This window comes from Medicago truncatula, chromosome 2, assembly GCF_003473485.1.
Source record: "Medicago truncatula cultivar Jemalong A17 chromosome 2, MtrunA17r5.0-ANR, whole genome shotgun sequence".
Classification (NCBI taxonomy): Eukaryota; Viridiplantae; Streptophyta; class Magnoliopsida; order Fabales; family Fabaceae; genus Medicago; species Medicago truncatula.
This window is the reverse complement of record NC_053043.1, coordinates 13,395,138-13,420,306: the sequence shown is the minus strand read 5'-3', so window position 1 is coordinate 13,420,306 and position 25,169 is coordinate 13,395,138. Positions and strand designations below refer to the sequence as shown.

At 30.0% G+C, this 25,169-nt stretch overlaps 2 protein-coding genes and 1 non-coding gene across 3 annotated transcripts; 1 reads left to right on the top strand and 2 right to left on the bottom strand.

The window, feature by feature from the left end:
* Positions 1 to 2,539: 2,539 nt before the first annotated feature.
* LOC11420045 (transcription factor MYB14) lies at positions 2,540 to 5,597 on the bottom strand. Its single transcript, XM_003594753.3, has 3 exons — positions 5,406 to 5,597; positions 5,136 to 5,265; positions 2,540 to 3,366 (listed from the first exon to the last, which is right to left on the bottom strand). The coding sequence occupies exons 1-3, from the start codon at positions 5,536 to 5,538 to the stop codon at positions 2,631 to 2,633; spliced, it is 999 nt and encodes a 332-aa protein (XP_003594801.1). The 5' UTR covers positions 5,539 to 5,597; the 3' UTR covers positions 2,540 to 2,630.
* A 6,707-nt stretch (positions 5,598 to 12,304) lies between these two features.
* LOC11433600 (uncharacterized) lies at positions 12,305 to 13,612 on the bottom strand. Its single transcript, XM_003594752.4, has 2 exons — positions 13,478 to 13,612; positions 12,305 to 13,360 (listed from the first exon to the last, which is right to left on the bottom strand). Exons 1-2 carry the CDS (start codon positions 13,505 to 13,507, stop codon positions 12,566 to 12,568), a joined length of 825 nt encoding a protein of 274 aa, XP_003594800.2. The 5' UTR covers positions 13,508 to 13,612; the 3' UTR covers positions 12,305 to 12,565.
* A 7,555-nt stretch (positions 13,613 to 21,167) lies between these two features.
* Positions 21,168 to 21,239, top strand: TRNAP-UGG (transfer RNA proline (anticodon UGG)). Its single transcript has one exon. It is a non-coding gene; the product is annotated as a tRNA-Pro (tRNA).
* Positions 21,240 to 25,169: the final 3,930 nt, after the last annotated feature.

The window sequence follows — 25,169 nt, the reverse complement described above, 5'->3', positions numbered from 1 at the left end:
AAAGGTATCGACTATAACATTGTGCATTGGTGCCTTAACCCAACGGTGTGTCACAGAGTTATTAAGGTTTGAAAAATCTAGTGCAGTCTCTTATCAGCAGTGCTCGATCTTCTTGCTTTAGGGATGTTAGTGATTGGTAAATACTTTATTTCCATTGTTGCATGATTTGAAAATCGAGATTGCAGGGGTCAGTACTTTATTCTCAAGGTGGTGATCAAACATTAACGATGATTATGATCACAATACTTTTATTGTTTTTCTCCCAAGTGTAATTTGGGTTCAATGTTTTCTTGTTGCTTTTTTATATCATTTTATGCTAATTGGAATATGAAAGATTATAAGAACACTAATCTTAAGAAATGATATTTGAACATCCATTTTGTGACAATTTTTGCAACAACTTTCTCTCTCATACTCACATTACTTTTTACTTTATCTCTCTATTGCTTTGGTTTTCGTGCAATTACCAACTTATTTTTTTGTAAATTATGGTTGTCCCAAAAATTGTCAACCAAATGGTTGTTCAAATAACACTCATCATCCACTAAAGATGTACTCAAGCTGACAATAGTTGAATTCACGACCTTACATATGAGTCAACTCATTTCCAACTAAGTCAATATTTACATAATCGTTATGATAGATAGAAGATGAAAAAAAATACTACTACTAGTTAGAGATAATGTTTTTTTGGGAAATAATAAAAATAACTACTTTGATATTTTTACTATCTTCAGAAATGTAAAATAGTTGTTTAGTTCAAGAATCTCTTTTAAACTTGTTAGCATTTTTGAACTTATAGTTTATAAGCTTATATGACTAAAAAAGACCCATATGATAACAATCATGCACTCACTCATGATCTTATAGGTTTTTCTTTTTTAGTTTATATTAACTTTTGATAAGCTAATTCAAGTAACCTACCTTAAAACTTATAGTTTTTCTATCAAGTAGATTATTGAGAGAGCAAATTGCACTCAACTTTCCTAATGTTTTATTATAAGACACCCACACCCATTTGTTCCATGAGTAATGTACTTTTCCTGTTAACACTAACGTCAATTATTTCACTGTTCACAACAAAATCTCTCCTTCATATTCATTCAGAAATTTAGGGATTCTCTTGCACACTAGTTCAATATTAACGTGTTAAATTTACGGATTGGACTTGAGCTTGATCTGCGACCACCAATAAGTTGGTAGTTGTACATTAAATTTAAACGTGATTTTTGGGATGAAACAATGTGACACAAAATTGGAGATTGTTTCAACCACATCATTCTCAATTCCAATTTGTTATGTTCTCGTAATAATAATAACTTGATTTTGATACACAACACAAACACAAGTACGCAGCCCCTAATTGTCGCAATTTTTTTATTTAAAATAAAGATGCAAAGAGCATCAATTCATTAGATAAACCAAAAAAAAAGGAAGACTATACCAAAACCTTTTGAAAAGTTGAAGAATCTAAAATTAGGTATTCCCAAACTATTTCTAATGTACTCACCCCTAATGAATTCGGAGATGTGATCAGACCAAAACAAAACATTAGTATCTAAAGAAAGACCAAGGTTAAAAAATCTATCTGCACAAGTGATACCTTCCCTATCCAAGTATTGATTGGAGGAGACCATAAAACTTCCTTGATGCTTTGGAGCCTGAGGAGGCTTGACCATGACTTTGCAAGCTTTCAAAATGGTGAATTACGAGTCTTGTTAGCAATAATTAAATTAATGGTAGATTTTCAATCATCTTTTTATCCTGGAACCTAGCTTGATTTCTATTAAACAAGATCATGTAAATGAGATTGAGGGAGGTGCTATTTGTTCTTATTCTGAAGATGAAAGAAAAAAAAAATATTCCGAAGAAAATTGCAAGAAGCCAAATTGAGTTGTGAAGCCCATATGTTTTTTCTTCTTTTCTTTCTCTTTTACATTTTCATGTTGCACCAAGCAAAAGGTTACTTGCTTCTTTCTCAACTTTCTCAACTAAATTTAGAATTGACACTTTCTTCAAAATAAAATTTAGAATTGACACATTGATTTTGTTTTACTATCAGTGGTAGTCAGTCTTTAGGGGAATTGTTGGGTATTATGTTACTATTTCTTTAATATGCTTAAATTTCTTAGAACTTAAACTAATTTATTGTTGGTTATCACAATCTTTCCAATTTAGTTTTTAAACTATGTAAATATAAGTAGTTTTTAAAATATATAAATTGAATTGGCGGATTTCATCAACTTTATGATCTTCTTATAGTTTAGGGATCAAATTGAAAAGATATATTTATTTATTCAATTAATAATTTTTGGAGTTCTTTTATTTTCTTAGATAGAAGAAATGACAATAACCACTTAAAAACTCACACACGTATATTAGTCATGAATTAGACTTTCTTACATAATAATCGGTAAATTCTACATGGAAATTTAAATAATTAGGGATACCTTCAAGGTAAAATTTATTTAAACTTTAAATTATATTACAATATATCAATATAAAAATATGACATAGCATTGAATCATAGGTACATATCTTTCCAAGATGCAAGGAAATAAAATCATACAATACAACACATTCACACATACAAACAATTAAATTTCCAGCAATTCAAACAACTAAATTAATTACTGATAAAAACCATTCATGATTTCACCAATGCCTGGACCCCACAAGCAAGTCTTCATTTGGTCTTCTTGACAAAAGTCCCAATCAGACAATTGATCATAATCTGTGGCAGAATTTACTGATGCATTAGAAATGTACCCTTCTCCACTTTCACCATTATATGATGAGCCACAAATTTCACTTTTCATTTCCTTATTTGTTTCCATTATCTCCACATGCATCTTTCTAGAGTCACACTCATATTTACCCTTCTCATCATTCTCATGCATTGTTACATAATTATAATTTCCTATCCCATTTAAAAACATGTTACGAAGTTTCATAATTTCATCATCTAGCCATTTATATGGTCCCAAACCCTCATCAATATTCAATTCATTTTTGCTAGGGTATGATGCAACTGTATTATTTATGTTACCCTTCATTTCATAAATACTATTCTCAGATGAAATATCTTCAACTCCTTGTACATTATAGTATTGCGAAGTTGTTTTTTCTTTAGGCATTGGTTCAAGGGAATTTTGAATCAAAGACATGCCATTGTCTTCTTCTATGCTTGGATTATTTATTTTCCCTTGATTAATTGTTTTGGATGTAGATGCCATGTCAAGAGGTGGTGGAGACTCGTTAATGGATCTCATGAAGCAGTAAATTTTCCTTCTTAAATGAGAGTTCCAATAGTTCTTTATCTCATTATCTGTTCGTCCTGGTAAATGTGATGCTATCACCGACCACCTATACAACCAAACAATTTCTCAATTAATTAAGTTCACACTGAAAAAAGAAAAATAAAATTTGATCACTTCAATTTTTAATGAGTAAGACATGTTTGGTTTTAAAAAGTGTTTTATTTTATTTTAGCACTCTTTCAATTACATAAGTTACATATTTGTTTATTTCACATACTTCCTCCAGAGTGGAATATCAACAAAAAAGAATTAAAATTATATATCAAATGCATGTGTTTTATAATTATATTTCAACCTTTTTACTTATACTCCCTCCGGTCCTATTTATAAGAGAATTTTGGATCAACAAAAGTTGATGTATCTAGTTAAAAATTCAGTCCAAATACATTCATTTTTGTTGACCTAAATTTCTCTTATAAATAGAACCGGAGGTAGTATTTCATTCTAGATAGACTCTATTTATAAGAAAAAACTATAAATAAAAGAAAGGAAATGATCGTTTTACCAAATCATCATTATCACGAATTGACTATATCATATGTGTAAAGTGGAAGATGTTAATTGAAAGTGATGCATGTAACGTTAATTAAAAATATAATTGAAAAAAAATACTAATTAACTATAAAATTAAAATTTTCTTCATTATAAGATATTTGTTTTAGTGCCACTCATTGTGGAATACAGAGAGTACAAACTAGTCTTTCTATTTTCTCTATACATTAATTTATTTCTTCTTTTAGTTATTGCTATGATAACGATATCATTTATTGAAACAAATTAATGCATGCCCCAATTTTTAAAGACAAATAATTCTTCTTTGAAACCCTAAAGTTTGGTTGAATATATGTATCATCCTATAAAAAAAGAATATGTTTCACGGAAATAGAGTAGGTTTTGTTTAGTGTTAACCCTTCATTTTTTATGAGAAGAGAGTTTTGGTAATCCCGAATTCGGTCATAAGATAGATATTCAGCTTATAATCAATTTAAAAATATGTACATACTCAGCTTATATAATTTGTCGCTAATGGGACCCTACTCGATTTGAAAATCAGTGTCCAAAGATATGGATCTATGCACGCAGAAAACATTTATGAGTGACCTCCGGAGGAAGGAAGGAAGACCAGGTCTTCAAGTTGCTTTCCATCCATGATTACATTTTTATTCTTGAAATGGAACATTTATTCTTGGTTACCATGCTATTGATGATTTTCTTGAAATGGAAGAGTCGTGTTTATGAGATTCAAATACCTTATCATTTTGAAAAGTTATTTTCTCATACATTAAGTGCAGAGAAGTGTGGAATCCTAAGTTCAAACTCATACTCCTACATATCAACGACATCTTTGTAGTTAACAATTGAGTTGTATTCACGACAGCGCACTAAAAATACTTTATTTTTTTATAATGAAAATCAATTTCCATTTTCCATGTAAAAATGCTTTTGATAGTACTCTTATCGTCTCACAACGATGAACATATTTATAAAATTATCTCAAAATAGACGTCACTTTCAATTTATAATGTAATATAAATATAGTATTATTTTTTCCAACTATACCATTAGATTATTTAATTATATCCGCTTTACTCTCAATTCATATTGTTCACTTTCCATTTATTTTTTTCACTTTATATATATATATGATATATGTGAATTAACCTATATTTTTTTATAAGAATAATTTGGTAAAATTAGTATTATGTTATTATTTTTCATAGTCTTTCTTTAATATATATGAAATGAATAACAAATGTCATGACATCCATTGTGTGAGAGAGGGGACTAGAAATTAAGGGCAGAACAATGCAGCACCTATTTCCAAGAACAGCATGCAACTTGACAATGATTTCTTCCTCATGAGGGGATATGTTTCCTCTCTTCACATCTGCTCTCAAATAGTTGATCCATCTTAGTCTACAACTCTTCCCACACCTTAACAAACCTTCATATATCATAAATTAAAAATTTCAATATTATTAAACTAAAGCAAATTAATTAACACAAGAAAAAATACACATACACACATAATACTTTTTTAAACGGCAAAATTTATTAATAATCAACTCTCTGCGACTTAATTACCTGCTTTCTTAGGCAAAAACCTCCAAGATCCTTCACCATTTTCTTTGATGTAATCAGTCAAGATTTTATCTTCTTCAGCAGTCCATCTTCCTTTCTTCAACCCAACTTTTTCACAACAAGGAGCTCTTCCCATTGGCTATAGTACTAATGGCTTATTTTGGCTGAGCCCTAGTTGCATGGAGAAATATGCTTGACACTGTAGCATATATATACAAGGTAAGTGGGAGCAATATTGAGGTGGACGTGTGAAACAAATAAGATGTTCTGGTAAATTATTTGTCAGTGAAAAAAGCCTATTTTTGCAGTTTAAAGTACATTATATGTTACTGCACTGCACTTACTAGCTCCACCTACATGTTGTCTAGGTGGCTTATAGGATGGAAAAATATCTTACTATTAATTTGGGCTATGATTTACCAATATATATATATATATATATATATATATATATATATATATATATATATATATATATATATATATATATATATATATATATTCTTTTTTAGGAATGATTTACCACAAGTGACTCACTTTCAACTTAAATATAAACAAAAGTTAAAATGTATTTGATTAAAATTTGAACTAAATGTTTGATATTTAGTTTATATTTAAGATTGGAGAGTGTATTTAAAACTTTGACAATGATTTGTGTCGCTTCTTAGAAAGAGAAACTCAAGTATTCATTTTCTACAAACATCTGATTTTTGTTAAACTGTGATACCATATTAAAATTTGTAATAGATCTAAATCGATTCTTGCAAAATTAATTTGTAAACTATCTACCATTTATAAACACATGTTTATAGTTTTTCTCATATAATAAATAAAAAATGTTAAATTTAGATGTCTAAAGCAAGAGCCAAACAAGGACACCAATAGCCAAACACAAAGGATGATACAAATAGCCAGACATCCCTTGTAAACAAGGACACCAATAAACTCTGAGTACAAATAGTGTATATAATTAAGCTATGAGTATTTGGGTAAAAATGTTTAGACATTTCTTAATAAAATAAATTTGAGAAATGTCAACAACGCTCTCTTTTAAATATTCCTTTTAACATTCATTCTTTTATTGAATGAAATCGGTGTATATCTCATCATTTTATGTGGATTCAATTTGTAAATATAAATTTACATTGTCTTAAATTAATAAAAAAAAAAAAAAGTGTTAGAGAGTGTTGTTAACACTCTTCGGTAAACTTTTATCTATCTAAAGGAAAAGACAAACTTTTTGACCTGGATATAAAAATTTATTTCGATTAAAAAAAAAAATAGAGAAAATTATTAACTCTTTTTTATGTTGATTCTTCTACTTTTTCTTTTATTTCCTTTTAAGGGATTTCTACCCCTAAGAGTGAAAATGCAGTCAATGGAATGGATATACGTTACTTTCCAAATTGGGCCATGACCTGTGTAAATGTCAGAGAAATAAATTGAGATTCATTTTAACAACAGACATTGAACCTACTGTCATTGATTTTTCCTTTTCACTAATATTACTTGGACTTTTCAACGGGTTGAGTTATTAATAACAACTCTTCTTTAGACTGTGGAGTAAAAAAATAAAAGTTAATAAATTAGAGAAAATATACAGTTTTTCTTTTTCTTTTTCTAAACATAAGAAAAAAAACTAAATTTCACTTATGTCCTTCCACTGATTTCTAGATTTTACTTTGATCCATTAAGTTTTTTTTGTTTATTTTAATCCCTTAAATTATAAATTCTTATACATGTTGGCCTCTTAAATTATTTGTGGTCCTTGAATGTTTATGGTGTTTTTCTGTTCATTATGAAGTTGACCACATATGAATGTTTACTTAGTGTGATGGCGAGATTTTTCTGTCCAATTCTGTTCGGTTTTGGAAGGGTTGGGGGCTGTTTAATTCGGCATTATATCTGAGATTGGGGATATCTGTTGTTGGCAGCCGTGCACATAACAAGATAACTTGATTCTTATTGTTAGTTCAATGTGATCTTTGAATATAATAGTTACATCAATGTGACTATTGTAACTTCGACCAACACATAATAAGAGACTTTACCACCGTGGATCGGTTTTTAACAATTTTATGAAGTTTTTCCTTTACTAATGTACTCAATATAAATCAAAGATTGACGTGATAAAACATTAGAAGTAATTATTTATATCGCTTTTTGTGTCACACTCTTTTTAAGTCAAACATTATGATATGTTTAGCTTAGAAAATAAGAAGATAAGAACGAGATAAATAAAAATAAATCTATATTCAATAGTTTGTTTTCAGATAGAATGTTTAAGAAAAGTAAAAATATTTTTTAAAATGACAACTTTAATTCTTTATTAAGAGCATGATATATATATATATATATATATACTAATTTGCTTTCAACTCCATCTTAGTTGATCATTGAAAAATATTGGTATCAGAGGTTATTAATTCACATCAACCACCATTAATATTCATGTATCAAGTTTAACCGTGTTGGACGTGAAGCGACGTATTGATATCAAAATTTATTCAAGATCCGTCAAACCATCTACTACCATGTTTTCGCTGTCAAGATGACTTATGTCACATATTTTTAGTTGTCAAACCTAAACCTAAAAGGATGTGTGTCATAGGTTTGAACAATTCCCACTTTATAAATCGAGTTTTTAAGGTTGAATTAGATTCAACCAAAATTATAAGGAATTTGTACTCTCTTGATAGCCGTCGACAATCTCTAGTCTGGTGTTTGTTCTCACTCACTAGATTACTATATACTGTCATTAATTTTTGTGTCCAAACAACACAACTTGTAGAAATATAGTACATGTCCTACCCAGTACCCATGGTATTCATTGTTTATGAGAAGGATGCTTTTAGGTGCCGGCCGACAAAACTTTCATGTCGTCAGTGGCAGCAATTTTTCATGATCTGGAGTACAATATTATATTACTGCCAATCTGGCACAGTTATTGGTGCTCCTAATTAATGTTCCCTGCCCTATCTACGATCAATGGTTTTATTTACATCTTGTTAAAAAAAAATCTAAGTTTTATTACATGAAAGGTTGTTATAGCCACCGCACACCATGCATTACGAGGGAAGTGATAGTGATGACCAAAGGCTATGGACTATGGTGTAATTTGCTCATAAAGAAAAGGTTATGGTGTTATTGATAATGAAAGGTTGTTGAAGAGAGAAAGGTACTATAGGAATCAATCACATGGGTGAACCATGTTATGGTTTTCTTGGAAGGAGATTTAATCAGAGGAAGAACTTGTTTTTCTTTTCTAAAAAACATTCCATAAAATGTTTCTAGAAATAAATGAAGTATCATTACATTATTGTATGACTCTTTATCATGATATTATTTCAATTCTTCTAAAATCTCAAGTATATATTAAAATAGGGTTTTGATTGAAGAAAAAAAAAAAGTCCTACTAACAAGTGTTCTAAAAACGTTTGTTAAGGATTTAAAAATAATTACAATTGATAACTTTTACGTAAAAAAAATATTTTTTGATGTGTTCAATACACAAATTTCAACATAAAATTTTCATTTTAAGCTTGTTATCAAGACATTTGTTAGTATTTTCTATTAAAATATAGACATAAACCTTTAAAATTACCTTCAAAACATACACTTCATTATTAGTCATTAATGAGTTTTCCTCTTTTTACTTTCATTATTCCTATTAATGTGGGTGGAATCCCTTCTCTGAAGTATTGAAATATACATTGTCAAGTTCAAATATCTTTTCTTATAATCCTAATGAGAAAATGCTTCTTTTACACCTTAAAAAACAATGAAGTCGAAGAAAACGCAAGTTAAGTTAGCTCGAGCAGTCGAAATACACAACAAACGTTCTAGTGGTAATCTTCCATCAAGTTCTCAATGAAGATCCTTTATTAGAACATTTAGAGTATAGACAACTTCTCAAGTTGCTTAAAAAATTTATTGTGACCCAAAGATTCATTTTGATCAAGTTCTTTAGACCATGAGTCTTTGGATTGAACTTAGTGAGATGTTCTACCACAGTCATTATGAGAATTTGAATAGGCATGTTGCAATCTCTCTAATTTTCATTTTTTTTCTTTTCTTTTCGGGTAACACCTAGCCTCCTTGTATCTATATTTTCCCTTTATTTTTAATAATATATATGAGTAACTAAGATATGATTAGAGGTTCTAAGAGCACCTCCAACGGCTCCTTTTTCAGATTCGTCCGCCAGTGTGTAATTTCATATATGAATTTTTTTTTATCAAAAATCATGCATTGACTTGAGATAATAACGTTACTTTGAATAAAAAATATTAACAAGTGGTAAGGTGGAAACAATGGACAGGTTTGAGTATGAATTTTTAATAATACTTTTTGTTAGTCAATATAATATTAATAGATGAGGTAAATTTGTGGGACCCAATATGTGTTTTTCAAAGTGCACCATTGAACTAAAAAATTGAATGAGTTGCTTCAAGATGAGGTGTTATAGTGGGACCCACAAAATAATCATTTTTAAAGATCATCATTGGAGTATCAATCTAATTGAGTAACTGACATTATGGCTTCTTTGGTGCAATTATGCTCTTGATTCATTCATAAAGAAAAAAAAAATCCCAATGGTGTACGTAGGCGATGGTAACACAGGGTGCATTTAACATGGGATGAATAGAGTTACTTTTTTTTTTTTTTTTTTTTAAGCAGAATAGAGTTACCTAATGTTAGGGATTTAGGAATAGTTATGGATAAGATTAAAAAATTTGTTAAAATATTTTTTATTCAAAAGGTTATGAAAATAAAAATTGGTTTTAAAACCATGGTTAAGAATTGATAATGCACCACTTACTATTTTTGTTTGGTTAAGTGCTTGTTTGGGTTGGAGTCTTCAAGCAAAAAAGCAAGTTTGGGGGATTTTCAAGGCAAAACTACCATGATTTTTAAAAGTTAGCAATTGAAGCTTTTGGTCCAACGTGGGTTCAAAATGTGGTTTACAGAAAACGTGGGTTCCCCAACGCATAGACAAACATGCTATAAGTTGTATTATGACTAGAAATTCAACTTTTTAAAGTAAATAAATAAAATATATAGAGTTCGAACCCGACTATGTATATTGCGATACATCATCCTTACAATTAAGTTAACTTTATGACACATGAACAATTTTTTTTTTAAACAACCTGGTCCATACTCAAGACGAACAGAGACCGGTGAAACAGAGAATACAAACAAAAGGCGTCGTATATAGGTGGAACACCTGAAAATAAACACCCTAAAAACACCCCTGAGGACAACACCCACTTAATTACACATCGCCACCAGACTCCCTCACGAAAAGACCACGGTAAAACGATATCCATCACCCATCGTCACTACTCACCCCCTTAGAAAAACACCCCTCAAAATAAAACTCCATGTTATGAACTCCAAAGTTAAGCTCCTATCTGAAAGATCATTCAGTGTTCACCACCTCTCGACCTCCTATCCACCGAAAGAAACCATAAAAAGTCCAAAACCTAACTTGAGTCAAAGAACTGACTTCCGATTTCGAATCAAAAGTGATCGGCCCATCAGACTTTAAGGTCAAATCAGAAGGGCACCCCCTCACCCTGGTACACCAGAGAAACACCAAATCACGCCAGATAAGATTGCTGCTAGACACCGACTCTCAATCTCGAAGCAAACAATAAACATATCAAAAGGAAAAGCTCAGCACAAAGTGACCGGCTTTCTCCAAACACCATAAACACATACGGCACTTATAACTACTAGTAGTGCACTTAAGGATATTTTCACCATTCTGATCGAAGGAACCCGCTAAGATCTTAATTTAAGCAATGCCATATTAATTTATTGACTTTTATTATGGATGTCACGACCGATTGAAAAGTCCATGAGAAAATGTCAGGAGTTACGGTTTTTTCTATTTGAAAGAGGGGTGCTTATAGCGTGGACCACGTGTGTTTAGGTCCGTCACACTTCATTGCATTTTTTTTGAACAAGACTTCATTGCATTTTTATTGTGGTGAACTTTAAAGATCGTTTTTTTTTTTACAAAAAAAAAAAAAAAATTACCTCCGTTCCTAATTAGAAGACTTTTTTGAGATTTCTTTTTGACCCTTTTTATAAGATTCCTTTGTTATTTCCAACTACATTAATTATTTCTTTATATATATGCCCCTATTTATTATACATCATTTTATTCAATCAACAATAAATAACATGTTAAAAACATAAACCAACTCTCTTTTAAAAGATAAAATTGTAAAAACAATAGTAATTACAAACATATTTAATACAAATATCAACTATATTAATTCCCGTTATTTTTTCAAAAGAACCCTATAATTAGGGACGGAGGTAGTAGTATTTTTTTTTCTTCAATAAAACAATTCAATTGTTTGTCAGATTATACAAAGCTTAATCTAATTAATTCAAATGTTAGCTTGTCAATACATCAACAGGCTAAACATAAAATAAACCACTGTGATGGCACTCCATCTCTTTGACGAGGATGGTTAGATAACTTGATTAGTTTAAATAAAAGGATAACAAGTTGGTGTTCATAAGTTTAAATTCAAACGAAGGAGAAAAACTAATCTAACAACTAATTATTATCATTTTCTATCAGAAAAAAACAATCCATCTCTCCGATCTTGAGCTCTTTAAGTATTGTCACCTCATCGTATACTTGCACAATCAAGATTAGCGTGCGTCTATTTAAAGCTCCATTTTCTGACTTCTCTATTTTTTATGATAAAGTTGCTTTGGGACGCAAGAATAATAAGTCAAAGGCAATTACAAACATTCAAGAAATACATGAATTTTAAAACAAATTTTTACTATATTGCTTCACATAGTCTACAGACACATTGAATGCATTGAAGCTTGCATACTGATTCAACGATGCATGTTAAACATTTTATTTGTTGATATTAAGATTCACATTCCAATTATAAAAATCAATAACAAATTGACAATAGCAGTCATTGAGAATCTGTCCACGTCAGCCCTAGGTATAGTGATATGGTGACCTTAGACTAATTTCAAAGGAATCTAAAGTTGCAAGGATAGAACTTTATAAAAATAAAATAAAATCAAAGGATTAAAAGTAAAAAAGTCACTAAATTTACTAGGACAAAAACCCTAATTAGCCCTTAAAAATATAGACTCATTCTTTTAAGAAAATTTTACATCAAACCCTTGATATTAAGCAACCTTTCTGATTCCATCAAGTCACCCAATTCCAACCTTAAACTTTCCAAATCACCTTTGGAACTTTCCATCTCTTTTTCTCTCTCAAACAATTCCATGCTCAATTCTTGAATCCTCACCTCTAGGCTCTTTTTTTCCTCCTCAAGCTTATTCACTTTGCTCATTTTCTCCACATAATTGAAAAGAAATTCAACTTGAGGTGCAAGCCATGACAAGTCAAATCCAAACACTTGAACTTCATCCCACAATAGTTGAAGCCATTCAAACTCCTCTTCATTCATTTCATCCACTTTTGTGATCTCAAGGAAATACAATACCCTTCCAAGTGCTGTAAAAGCCCACTCTACATACTTTGGAGTCCTTTTCCTTTGACACTCTATTAAACAAGGATGAATATTGCAAACTTTTTCTAGTAAAGGAACATACACATTGTCTAAATTACCTAACATATTTAATTTGATATTTCCAATAGTGAAAGAATCTTGAATTGGTGGAGCTGAGGGTTGAGTAGAAAGAAATGTATAATCTTCTAGTTGATTAGGAAGCTTATCATAAGGAAATTGTTGGAAAAAAGTTGTATAATCAAAAGGGTCATTGTGACTTTGATGCTTGGGATCAAAATCATTGGAAATAGATTTAACTTGGTTCTTTGATCTCTTCAACTTCAAAAAAGCTAATATATCTTTATAAGCACTTTTTAAAACAATTCCTCCTCTACATTTCGGTCTATGTTCTAAAGAGAAAAAATCGCTTATTGATAGCATCACCTTCTGCATTAACAAGAAAACAATCAATAACTATAAGTAAAAAAAATTATAACAATGAATATTACATCTTTCTACAAAAAAATATAGAATAAAATGATTAGCATATATTATGCTAGTTACCTCTAGAATATCTTGTTCGTTGAAGGACATGATCAATTAATATCTAGTAGTTTTTGAGAGCTAAAATCGATTATATAAATGTGAAGGTTGAATCTAATGATATTAATAATAGCAACAATATAAAAGGAGTCTTATATTGTACCCCAAAAAAAGGAGACTTATACGTCTGAGCAAAATGTTAGATGTGGATTATATTGGTTGTGTGTCCAAAGGTAAAAAGTATTTTTTCAGAACCAATTTGAATTTTGTTTACTTGTTAGGATAAATTGTGATTAAATAATGGCCTATTTAACCCGAAATGAGCTAATTTTTCAAACCAATGTTTCAAAAGTCAGACCAAATATCAAGTTGGTTATACGTTTAAATGATGATTTAATTTGTTCAATCGATTAATCATGGTAAAAGTTAAATAGTTTATAACCACAGTTCAACCCCAATTCAACAAAATTGTAGCAAAATATTCTAAACTGTAAACTAATTTAATTGATTTTTATTTAGATTAATAGATTTATTAGTTTAACACTCATAGTTGGTGTCAAACTTTTCTTACAAGAAGTAGACCATTATTTATTAATGCGATACAATTTTAAAAATCTACTAAGCTATCTCCATTCTTAGATGCAATTTATACTGCAAGATAAAAGTCTTACAAGTTTTGTGGAAAAAAAGTGTAACATGTTGAGCATGAAAAACCAGATGGTTATTTCTAGTTTTTGGGTAAACCAAAGTATGATACGAGAGGATTGAGATCCATTTAAGGGACCTAATTCTCTCAATTTTTTTTTTTTTTTTTTTTTTTTTTTTCCATGTTACTTTTTATTACAAATTTTTTATTTAGTTCTTGACTAGTGGTCAACATATACTAAAATAAATACACACACATGAGGAAAAAAATATGGTCATTGGAGTTTGAGTTTGAAATTTCATATAAAATATTATATCAGCCAAACCACTAGACTATAACACAACAAAGACTATCAGTCAATGTTTCAAGGCGGCGTTTACGGTAGGAGAGGACAATAGGTCCCCTACCGTAGGAGATCATATAAAAGGGTTTTTTGTTTTTTTTTTTGTTTTTTTTTTTTTTTACAATTAAATTGACATGTGTTTGTTGATGGTTGGCACAATAGATACTAGTGTTGTATTTTTATTTTTATTTTTAGAAATGATGCATCTTCCGGTCACTATTATAAGCAAAAATCTACATTTTAGATTCATTGATTAAATGATGTATGCGGTTTATAATACAAACTACATACATCATTTAATGAATGTATCTAAAACGTTGATTTTTGCTTATAATAGTGATCAGATGGTGTATTTGTACAACCACTTTATGATAACTTTTTGACAGTCTTCTCTCTCATACTCACGTTATACTCTTATTCTCACTCTTTCTTTTTCTCTCTCCATTATTTTTACTAATGAAAAGAGAGAGAAAAGAAGTTGTTTGTCTCAAATGGATGTTCAAATATAACTATTTTTCTTTAGGGAGTTACTTGCATGTTAGTTGTATTTAAGTAATGAGAAATAATATTTAAACAACTATTTTTTGATAATTATTGTGACAATTTTCTCTCTCATGTTTACATTAATTTTTTATTTTCTCTCTCTATTGTTTTTGTGTCAATACATCATTTTCTTTATAAAATTTTGGTTGTCTCAAAAGTTGTCATATAAATCGATGTTCAAATAACACAACTCTTAAATAATTCTAGAGTCAATTTTGTGATTTCCTTCTTAAATAAAATAATATTTTTTCACCTAGAGTACATAGACAATATTTTCCAACTCGTTCAAGAGTAAGACATTAATATAATGACTTTATATAATAAGTGGTAGTTGAAAATATATTAACGTTTTTACTGTAGATTGAATGTGAGTTTTTTTTTTTTAAATGACTGAATATTATTAGGTTTTTTAACAATAAATTATATTAGCAATGACAGGGTAATCTCCTTAGCACAAAGTGTATAAAGGAAACCACATATAATTACAAGCTGTCAATCCAAGAATACACAAAAAGGTTAATCGATACCCAAGCACCTAAACGGGTTCAACCACGAGCCATAAACAAAATTGACCTTGTTAACTTTAAGTCACAATAACAATAAATACTTTACTTTTTCTAATAACTGTGGAATGGTATTTTCTAAATTTTGTAAACAATATTTTTTCTAATAACAATAAGTATACCATTGTGTTCGTTCCACACAATCCAAATATTATTAGTTGAATGGTCAATAGAGAGGAAGGTTGAATAAGTTTTTAGTTCCAATAAATATACCGAATATTATTTTTAGTCCTTAGAAGAAAAAAAAAATTGACATGTTGGGTCATATAATTTTTCCAACAATATCAAAAACACCTTTTATTAAATGTTATTCCAAAATCAATTGAATTTTTTAAATCATTCTATATGTTTAAAAAATAGAATTCTAGTGAATCACATTACCTGAAATCTCAGCCATTTAAAAGTTTCATCCTATATTCAATGATTGATATCTATTTAAAAAAAAAAATATCTCATTTTACAAAAAAAAAAAAAAAAAAAAAAAGTCTCCTGCGGTAGGAGACCTAAGGAGGTCACCTACCGTAGCCTTGGCCATGTTTCAAATGTTAACTCAAAAACTCGGATGTGTTTACGAGTTTAGGTGCCAAATTCGAGCTAATTAATTCTAAGGTTAAAGCAATTTTTTTTTGTTGCTAAAATTAGATTCTGCGGCAAGTTAACTCGTGTAATCTCGACAAAATCACTCGAGTTTAGCAATTTTACATTTTAATAAAACACTTTGAAAATTGCTTTTCTACATAGAAAACTTCACAATGACATAAGTAAATTATATAATTGTTTCCGGCGACAGTTAACAGCCGTTCAATAATACGCCGGAAGTTAACAACCGCTGGCACCAGCGGCAGTTAACTGCCGTTCACACCAGTTAACAGAACCAGTGCAGTCTGCACTGGGTTTTTTTTTCCAGGAAATTTGTCTTGTTTTACCTATAATTTCAAACGGCAATTTCGGAGGAAATCAAACCGAAACAACAACATCCAGCAATCACAAACATCAACATTTCATAGTTTATCAATTATTCGGTAACATTACACAAAATCAATAATGCGTTAACGTTTCACAATTGTTTGAAATTCATCAAATTTTCCACATTATGCAACACATTGCACGTAATGTACATTAATTACTAATAAATGTGAAACTCAAATATATATATATATATATATATATATATATATATATATGTATAGTTAAAGGTTAGTTACATACACTCAAAAAATGGTCATTACATTATATATCCCAAAAAATATGTTGGCGCGTATCGACCAAAAAACGGATTAACACCGACCAAAAAGTGTCATATTTCATCTAATAAAAGCAAATGGTCTAAATGTTCCATAACATCTTCAAAATCGGTGTTTGCTTTAACCGGAGTGTCATTAAACATAATTGGATTGTCTTGATTTGTTGATTTTTTTTTTTTGTGGAACCGGTCTCTCTTTGTCCTCAATCTCCATAAGTGCTCGAAAACGATCGTGTTGATCCAAGAATTCATAATCCCATGTTTTTGCCTCATCGCTCCTATGATTTCTCCACTCCGTGGATGATGGAGGTAGTGGACAACCATCTTTTAACGAAAGAAGGACAACATAATTTGGGATTAAACCAAGGCAAATCATGTTGCTTTTCGGATAACCGGAGGCACACCTCTAAGTGGGAAAAAAGTCTCGGAGATTTCAATATCAAGGGTAGTCATCTCCACCACCGACCTATTGTAACAAGATGCAACAATGTGTTTTATATCCAACAATGTCAACCATTTGTCGGGAGGTGCAAAGCTACTAGGATTTTTGGGGGGATGCAATCCATCCACAATGTACTTGTAACGGTTCTCGCTCGTATATTCCTCGGTATATTTGTTTCTATTCTCTTTCAACTCTTTAATAAGTGCTCTCCGCACCATAACATGACTTTCTTCCGTCAAACCCACGCATTCGGCTATAGCCATAAACCCACAATGTCCGTCACCAATAACATCAACAATTCCCTCAATGTATGGTCTCATGAATTTTGGCATGTAATACATAGGATTCGATGAATCACAAACCAACTCCAACATAGCATTTCTACCTTCACAAGATATTCTAATGATAACCGTAAATCCAGCCATATTTGCTTGTCGTGGACCCAACCGAGCAATTCCTCTTTATCTTTCCATATATCTCGTGTGGAAAATAAATGAGTTGTGTCCACTTCGTTGTCACGAAGTACACACATCGGAATTAAAGCTTGAAGCTTCTACTTTAACGGAAGCTTCGACCTTAATAGGAGCTTCAACCTTAACGGAATCGACAACACTAGGTTTTCGATCACCCAAATCATCATCCGCATTCTCAACCGTATCTATAAATAAACAACATATAATTTGTAAACTAATTAATAAACATATATCTAATATCATATAATAACATAAACAAACCAAAAAAATAAAAGAAAAAAAAATTGTGAATTTTTTTTTTTGGGCAGTAGCACTGCCATTTGAAAAAATTTCAAAATTTTCTAAGTTACAAGCGGCAGTTAACAGCCGCTCACATCCAGCGGAAGTTAACTGCCGCTACAGGTCGTGACAGTACAAAAAAAAACTAGAAAAATCAATCAAATGTAATGGATTTTAACGTTGTAATATCTGTTCTTTGATGCATATTGTGTGTAGAAACGTCCTAGCAATCGATCAGCAATGATATGGAAGCAAGATTTTGACACAAAAAATTTTGAAATAGAATTTTTTTAGGTATGGTAATGGTGAGGTAAGGTGATGAGTGAATAGGAGAGGTAGGGGTTTTCTGGTTTTGGGAAAAAAAGCAACGGTAGTTAACAACCGTTGAGTCCCAGCAGCAGTTAACTGCCGGCGGTTCTTTCAACGGTAGTTAACTATCGCTAGAGGCATTAACATCATTTACTTGTGTTAATAGGAAGTATTCATTGTCAAAAAAACAATTTTCAAACACTTTTTGTGGCCATTTTTTTCTTCTATGTTAATTTTTTTCAAGCCCAGCCCACTCAATTTCCCCCTTTCTTGTTTCAAGACATGAATTGTGCTCTTTATCCAAACGGTTTTGCCCTTTCCCAAAGTAAAATATCATATTACCCTTACACAGGTTAACTCAGGTGGCGCGTGAGTTAAGTCACGCTACGTGACTTAAGTCACCTTCTCATTTTTCTTTTCTCTTCTCTTCTCTCCACTCTCCCCGCCCTGTTCTCTCATCCATCTGTTGTTGTTATTAATAATCAATATTGTCCATACAAATTTCTCTTATCAATTACGGTTTCAATAACCTTATCAATGGTAGCTATTTGTTAATTTAATTGAAACACAATGCCTGATTCATGAATATGTTGGAAGACATAAATAAACAAGGAGAAGAAGCACATATAAATGCCAACACATCAATTAAAATGGGAAGAAACATATACAGGCACTTCCCTGTTTTGGTTGAAGTCATCGCCCTGCTTCTCCAGAACAACAAAATCAATCAACAAAATTGATATATAATTATAGAAAGATAAAACACGACAGCCGCTTGACGTTGTTTGTCGTGATTACTCTTTTCATTGACGGTGAAGAGAAGATAACCGAGAGAGGTAAGTGGAGAGAAGAGAAGAGAACGTGTTTTGTTTGAGCTGAGTTAACTCACGCCAGGGTAAATCTCCGCGTGAGTTAACATGCGTATGAGGATTTTAGACTTTTAGATGCTAAGTTATGCACGGTGCTTTATTTTGGTCATTGGGTATACTTTGCTTTTACAATTAAGTCATTTTACATTATTGACATATTTACAATATTATATTAGTTTATAATTGTCATATATATATATGATTGAATAGGATCAAATGACACTAAGGTGTTAAATTAAATTTGACACCAAATTCTAGCCATTAATACGGGTTTAATCTAACGACTTCCATAAACTTATTAAGTGCTCACATGCTTGATCAAGTGACCCACCTTTTATTTTTAAAAATAATTTATTCTTTCTTCTTTTGGTTAATTCCTTTCCAGAAATTCTCTGATTCTATTTTTTTTATTTTGTTGAAGGATTCTACATGTTTATTCTTAGGTCTCTCTTGCACATGAGTTACCCCTATTTCATTACTCCAAAAGCCAATTGTCGTAATTTTTTTTGCTATACCAGTATTTTATGCTTCACTTCCCAAACTATTCAACATCACAACTTCCATCTTCTCTTTTCCTATACTAGTTGAAAACTTAATTTTGTGGCTGCTGTCCAAACTTAATTGTCGTTTTGCTCATCCTATAACAACCTCATTTCTTTATTAAGTTTATTTCTATTAACTATTTTTTCGAAGAGCCTTAAAGAAAATTGTTTTCGAGAAGGGCTAGGGATGCCAAAAATATTAACAAAGTGAATAATGACTAGTTCTCTAATTTAAGTTCTTTATGCAATGATATGAGTAATTCATACCGCGATGATCGAAATCCGTAACGCAACATCTGTACCAACCGAAATCACAAAATCCTACAGGCCACCGTAACCAAGTTTGGCCGAGATAAACCGTAGACAAAGATAATGCAACGAAAACGACGTGATATAGAAATAGACAACATTCAATTTAACTAAACTATGCTTCTCTCATAAAATCAAACATGTCTTCGCCCGGGAAGTGAAGCATAAAATACTGGTATAAATTACAGCAATTGGGTTTTGGAGTAATGAAATAGGGGTAACTCATGTGCAAGAGAGCCCTAAGAATAAACATGTAGAATCCTTAAAAAAAAAAAAAATAGAATCAGAGAATTTTTGGAAAGGAATTAACCAAAAGAAGAAATAATAAATTATTTCTAAAAATAAAAGGTGGGTCACTTGATCAAGCATGTGAGCGCTCAATGAGTTTATCGGAGCCGTTAGATTAAAACCGTATTAATGGTTAGGATTTGGTGTCAAATTTAATTTAACACCTTGGTGTCATTTGATCTTATCCCATATATGATAATTTTTATACAATATTAATTTTAGGTAAACTCGTACGAGTTTACGAGTCGAGATTACCTAGATAAAATTAATTGAGACAAACTCGTGAGTGGTAAAACTTTGCTATCATTTGTATTCAAACATTTTATACATATATATATATATATATATATATATATATATATATTTTTTTTTTTTTCTTGGTTAATTTGAGCTTTTAGAGTATAATTTGTTTCAATTTATCACACAGTAAAAATTAGTTGGTAGTTAGTTACAAGGACATTTGATATGTTGGAATTCAAATTTGAATTTATGATTCTTCACTTACTCACACTTAAATGTGATTCTTGTTGTTAGACTATTTGACAGAAAAATGTTATACTCAAAATAAGTTTGACGTAAAATTCAATAACACTGTTATATATATATATATATTTTATTTTTTTTATAGATAACACAGTTATATACTTATATCTATATCACCAACATTTTTTTTCTTGAAAATCTATATCACTTAAATGATTTAGAATATGGAACATATAACACCTCTAGTTAATCTGACGTTAATACAACAACAAGATAATATACAAAAAAACTTACGTGACAAAGGGCATGACTTAGCTTCACGAGATAAAGCCATATCTAACGTGTAGGATAGATTAATTACGAGTGTAAACATATAATTGGGCATTTGGTCTAGTGGTATGATTCTCGCTTTGGGTGCGAGAGGTCCGGAGTTCGATTCTCCGAATGCCCCAAAATTTTAATTTTTATATATGGGTCGTTGGTCGAGCCATTTGCATATATAAGTGATATGATTAATTTGAATACCAACTGATTATAATTCTATTCTCAAATGAGTGAATATTTGATGTGTATATATATATATTTTTTTTTTTTTTTTAAGGAAGAGTGAATATTTGGTATTATCCCTAACAAATTTGAATTACAACATCCACAGCAATATTTTTTCTATTTTTCTTAGTTTACTTGTCCTTGAGAAAATTATGCAATGTTTGCCCATATGATTAATTTCGATTCCGCTGTCTAATTGAGAAAGCTCAGTGTACATTGCAATATTAGGTATTTGGCTAACACTTTATTATTTTTTTTAAATGACATTTCTCTCCAAAAAAAAGAATGACATTCAAAGTTTGTTCACAATTTTAGTGTCCTATAGTTGCATGTGCATTAGGTTGGTTGTGCCATCAACTGTATAATCATTGATAAGTAAATTAATACACATGAAAATAGCGAAACACAATTCATTATTATCAATTTTACTATGTTTTTCTTAGACAAAAGTGTCTATTTAAATGATTTTGATTTGGGTTTGTTTTGTTTGAAAGAAAGAAGAAATATAATTCCAGTGTTTATTTAATATGTATGTAATGTTTGTATTTTAAACCGCACCAAAAATTCCATGTACAAATAATTCTTCCCAAAGCTAAAGCAAAAGCCAGAGCAAGAAAACCCTTTGTTCCCGCGATGAGGTGGCCTTTGTTCCCAAAAGAGAAGAGAATAATGCACAACAAGAGGAAGAAGATGTACATAATAACAAGTATAAGAAGAAACGTTGTGCAGTTGAAGAGGTTGCAGAAGTGATGATGGAAGAGATTTCGTTTGTTGTTTTTACTGTTCTCTCTGTCTCCACGCAAAATGCAAAACCAGGTAGTCTTTCTCTAATTCAATGAGACGGTTCCGATCTCCGATGAGACGGTTTTGATCTCCGACGAGATGAATTTCTAGGATTTAGATAAACATTGACGAATTTCTGGGGTTTGTTTTTTCCAATGTTGTTTCATTTTATGTTTGATGAGACAATTCCGATCTACGACGAGACGAATTTCTAGGGTTTGGATAAACATTGACGAATTTCTAGGGTTTGTTTTTTCCAATATTGTTTCATTTTATGTTATTTTAGGTTAATATTAACATTGTTTAATTTCTAGGGTTAAATTTTTCCAATGTTGTTTCATTTTATGGTAATCATATATGTATGTTTAGATAATCACAAATTCATATAGGGCTTGTTTGGATCAGCTTATTTGAGCTTATCAATTGATATAAGTTTTATGAGATTGTTCGGGAGAACTTTTGAAAACAGCTTATGACATTTCACATAAGCTTTTTTCAGCTCATTTTCATAAGTTCTCTGAGAAAACTTCTGAAAATTGCTTATAGTGTATACGAAAATAATTTAACTTTATTTTATCATTTTCTATAAAACTAGCTTATGTTACCTCATACATAAGTGCTTAACATGAGAAGTGCTTTTGATATAAGCTCCAAATAAATTGTTTATCATTTTCTATAAAACTAGCTTATGTTACCTTATATATAAGTGCTTAAAATGTGTGAAGACTGTGTATAGCTATTAGGAGAAGGAAACTAATTTAGCTCATGAAGTGAAAGTAACTTTTTGGTGGTGAAAGTAACTTGTCTACAGGTTTGTGTCACATTATTATCTTATATTATCTTATTTCAAAATGGTGAAATTGAATTTTATTGAGAAAGTAGAATTTACGAACATTTTTACTTCTAATATATATAATATTGATTAATCATTTGACATGAATGACTCCATGAGTCATATTTAATACATGAAAAATTATGAAAAATGATTTCTTCTATCTCATGTTTATGAATTTGGTTGGTTCTCTTAATTATTCAAATGCATGACTCTGACAATCATATTTAATACATGAAACATTAAGAAGAATGAATTCCTTTTTATTTTTCTTTTCTTGGGAGGTAGGGAGAATAGATTCTTCAAAGTAAAATATTGATGGTCTCATGCATGTAAGTTGGCTCATTCTCTTGGTTATTCAAATGTTGAAATACATGACTTCAAGATTCATATTTAAGTTGCTCAAAAAAAAAGATCCATATTTAATATTGTTAAAAAAAAAGATTCATATTTAATACAATAAAAATGAAGAAAAATAAATTGTGTATGATATTTCTAATATTTAAAATTTAATTTTTTAATTTTAGATTAAAGATATATTATTTATGTTTTCTTCCTTTATTTAAAATTTGTGACACTTAAATTTGATAAATCATGGTCTAATTTTCATTTAGTGCGAGCAAGACAATTTCTAAGTGGGGTTTTAGCGTAATATATCATGCTGTTAACAAATGAAAAGAAAATAAAAATAAGGGTTAAATATGTTTTTGGTCTCTATAAATATGTCAACTTTTCGTTCTAGTCCCTTTAAAAAATTTCTTCAACTTTTATTCCCTTAAAAAATTTCCATCTTCACTTTTGATCCCTCCTTTAAAGTAAACTCATACGTGGACTCATATTTTTGAATAAAATTTTGCATAAAAAATTCATAATATTATAAGAATCTCTCCCTAAAACAATTAAAATTCTTTTACCAAAACATTAATTTAATATGAATTTTAATATTTTATCGGTTAAAAATTCATATTTAATTTGTATTTCGGTAAAAAATTCTAATTTTTTTTTACAATATTCTTCAAATTTCTGCATAATTTCATTAAAATATACAAAAATTAACTTAAAAATAATGATTGAAAATTTCATAGAAATTAAAAGTTGAAAGAAAATTTTGGAGGAACTAAAACAAAAAATTGATACATTTATAGGAACAAAAAAAGATATTTAACCTTAAAAATAATGTGAGGCAGCCCCCAATTAGCTTGCCTTAAATCAGTCCCAGCTAGACAACTAATAGCCGTCCAACTAGATGGGGTTGCCATCTAAATAGAACTACACAATAAATTTTTATCATAAATATAAGACTAAATTACACAGGAGCTCTTTTAAGTTATTTAATTGTAATAAATTAACTTTTTTAATTTTTTTTTCCGTACCACTTAGCTTCTTAAAGTTAATTAATTGTAATAAGTTGATCTTTGATGCTTTTTCCGTATCAATTAGGTCATTTAAGTTATTTAATCGTAATAATTTGGAGAATTTTAAATCTTAAAAAAATAAATTATCCGGGATCTAAAAATCACAATTAAATAACTTAAAACACCTAAATATTATGAATTGGGTGTGAGAGGTCCGGAGAAAAAAATAAGAGCTACTTTTAATCGACAAGTTGTTTTGAGTAGCTTCTCCGAAAAATCATTGTTGATAACTAATTTTTTCTAAAGATTCTTAAGCCGATCTTTTTCTATTGGAAGAATATCATGACCGGCCTTACTCGTAGGTATAGTTTTGACAGTATAGTATAATTTATGGGAAATGGTGTGTACCGATTTTCATCTTGAATGATTCATCAAATTTGTGGATTCCACGGTTATGATTACAATGTATTTGAATTAAATCCAGTAAGATATACTTTTAAGGAAAATTCTTTTGCTATCCATGAAAAAAATGGATATTGGTATCTATAAGTCAAAATTACTTCAATATTTAAACTATCTAAAAATAATTAATTAAATAAAAAACGACGTGGCGTCAAATGAGTGAATATTTGATATTACCTAACAAAATTTGAATAACCCCCCACATCCACAACAAAGTTCTTTTATTTTTCTTAGTTCACTTGTCCTTGAGAAAATTGTGCAATGTTTGCCCATCTGATTAATTTGGATTAAACTGTCTAGTTGAGAAATTTCAATGTACATTGCAATATTAGGTACTTTGGCTAACACATTTATTTTTTGAAAAGAAAAGACAATTCAAAGTTTGTTCACAATTTTAGTG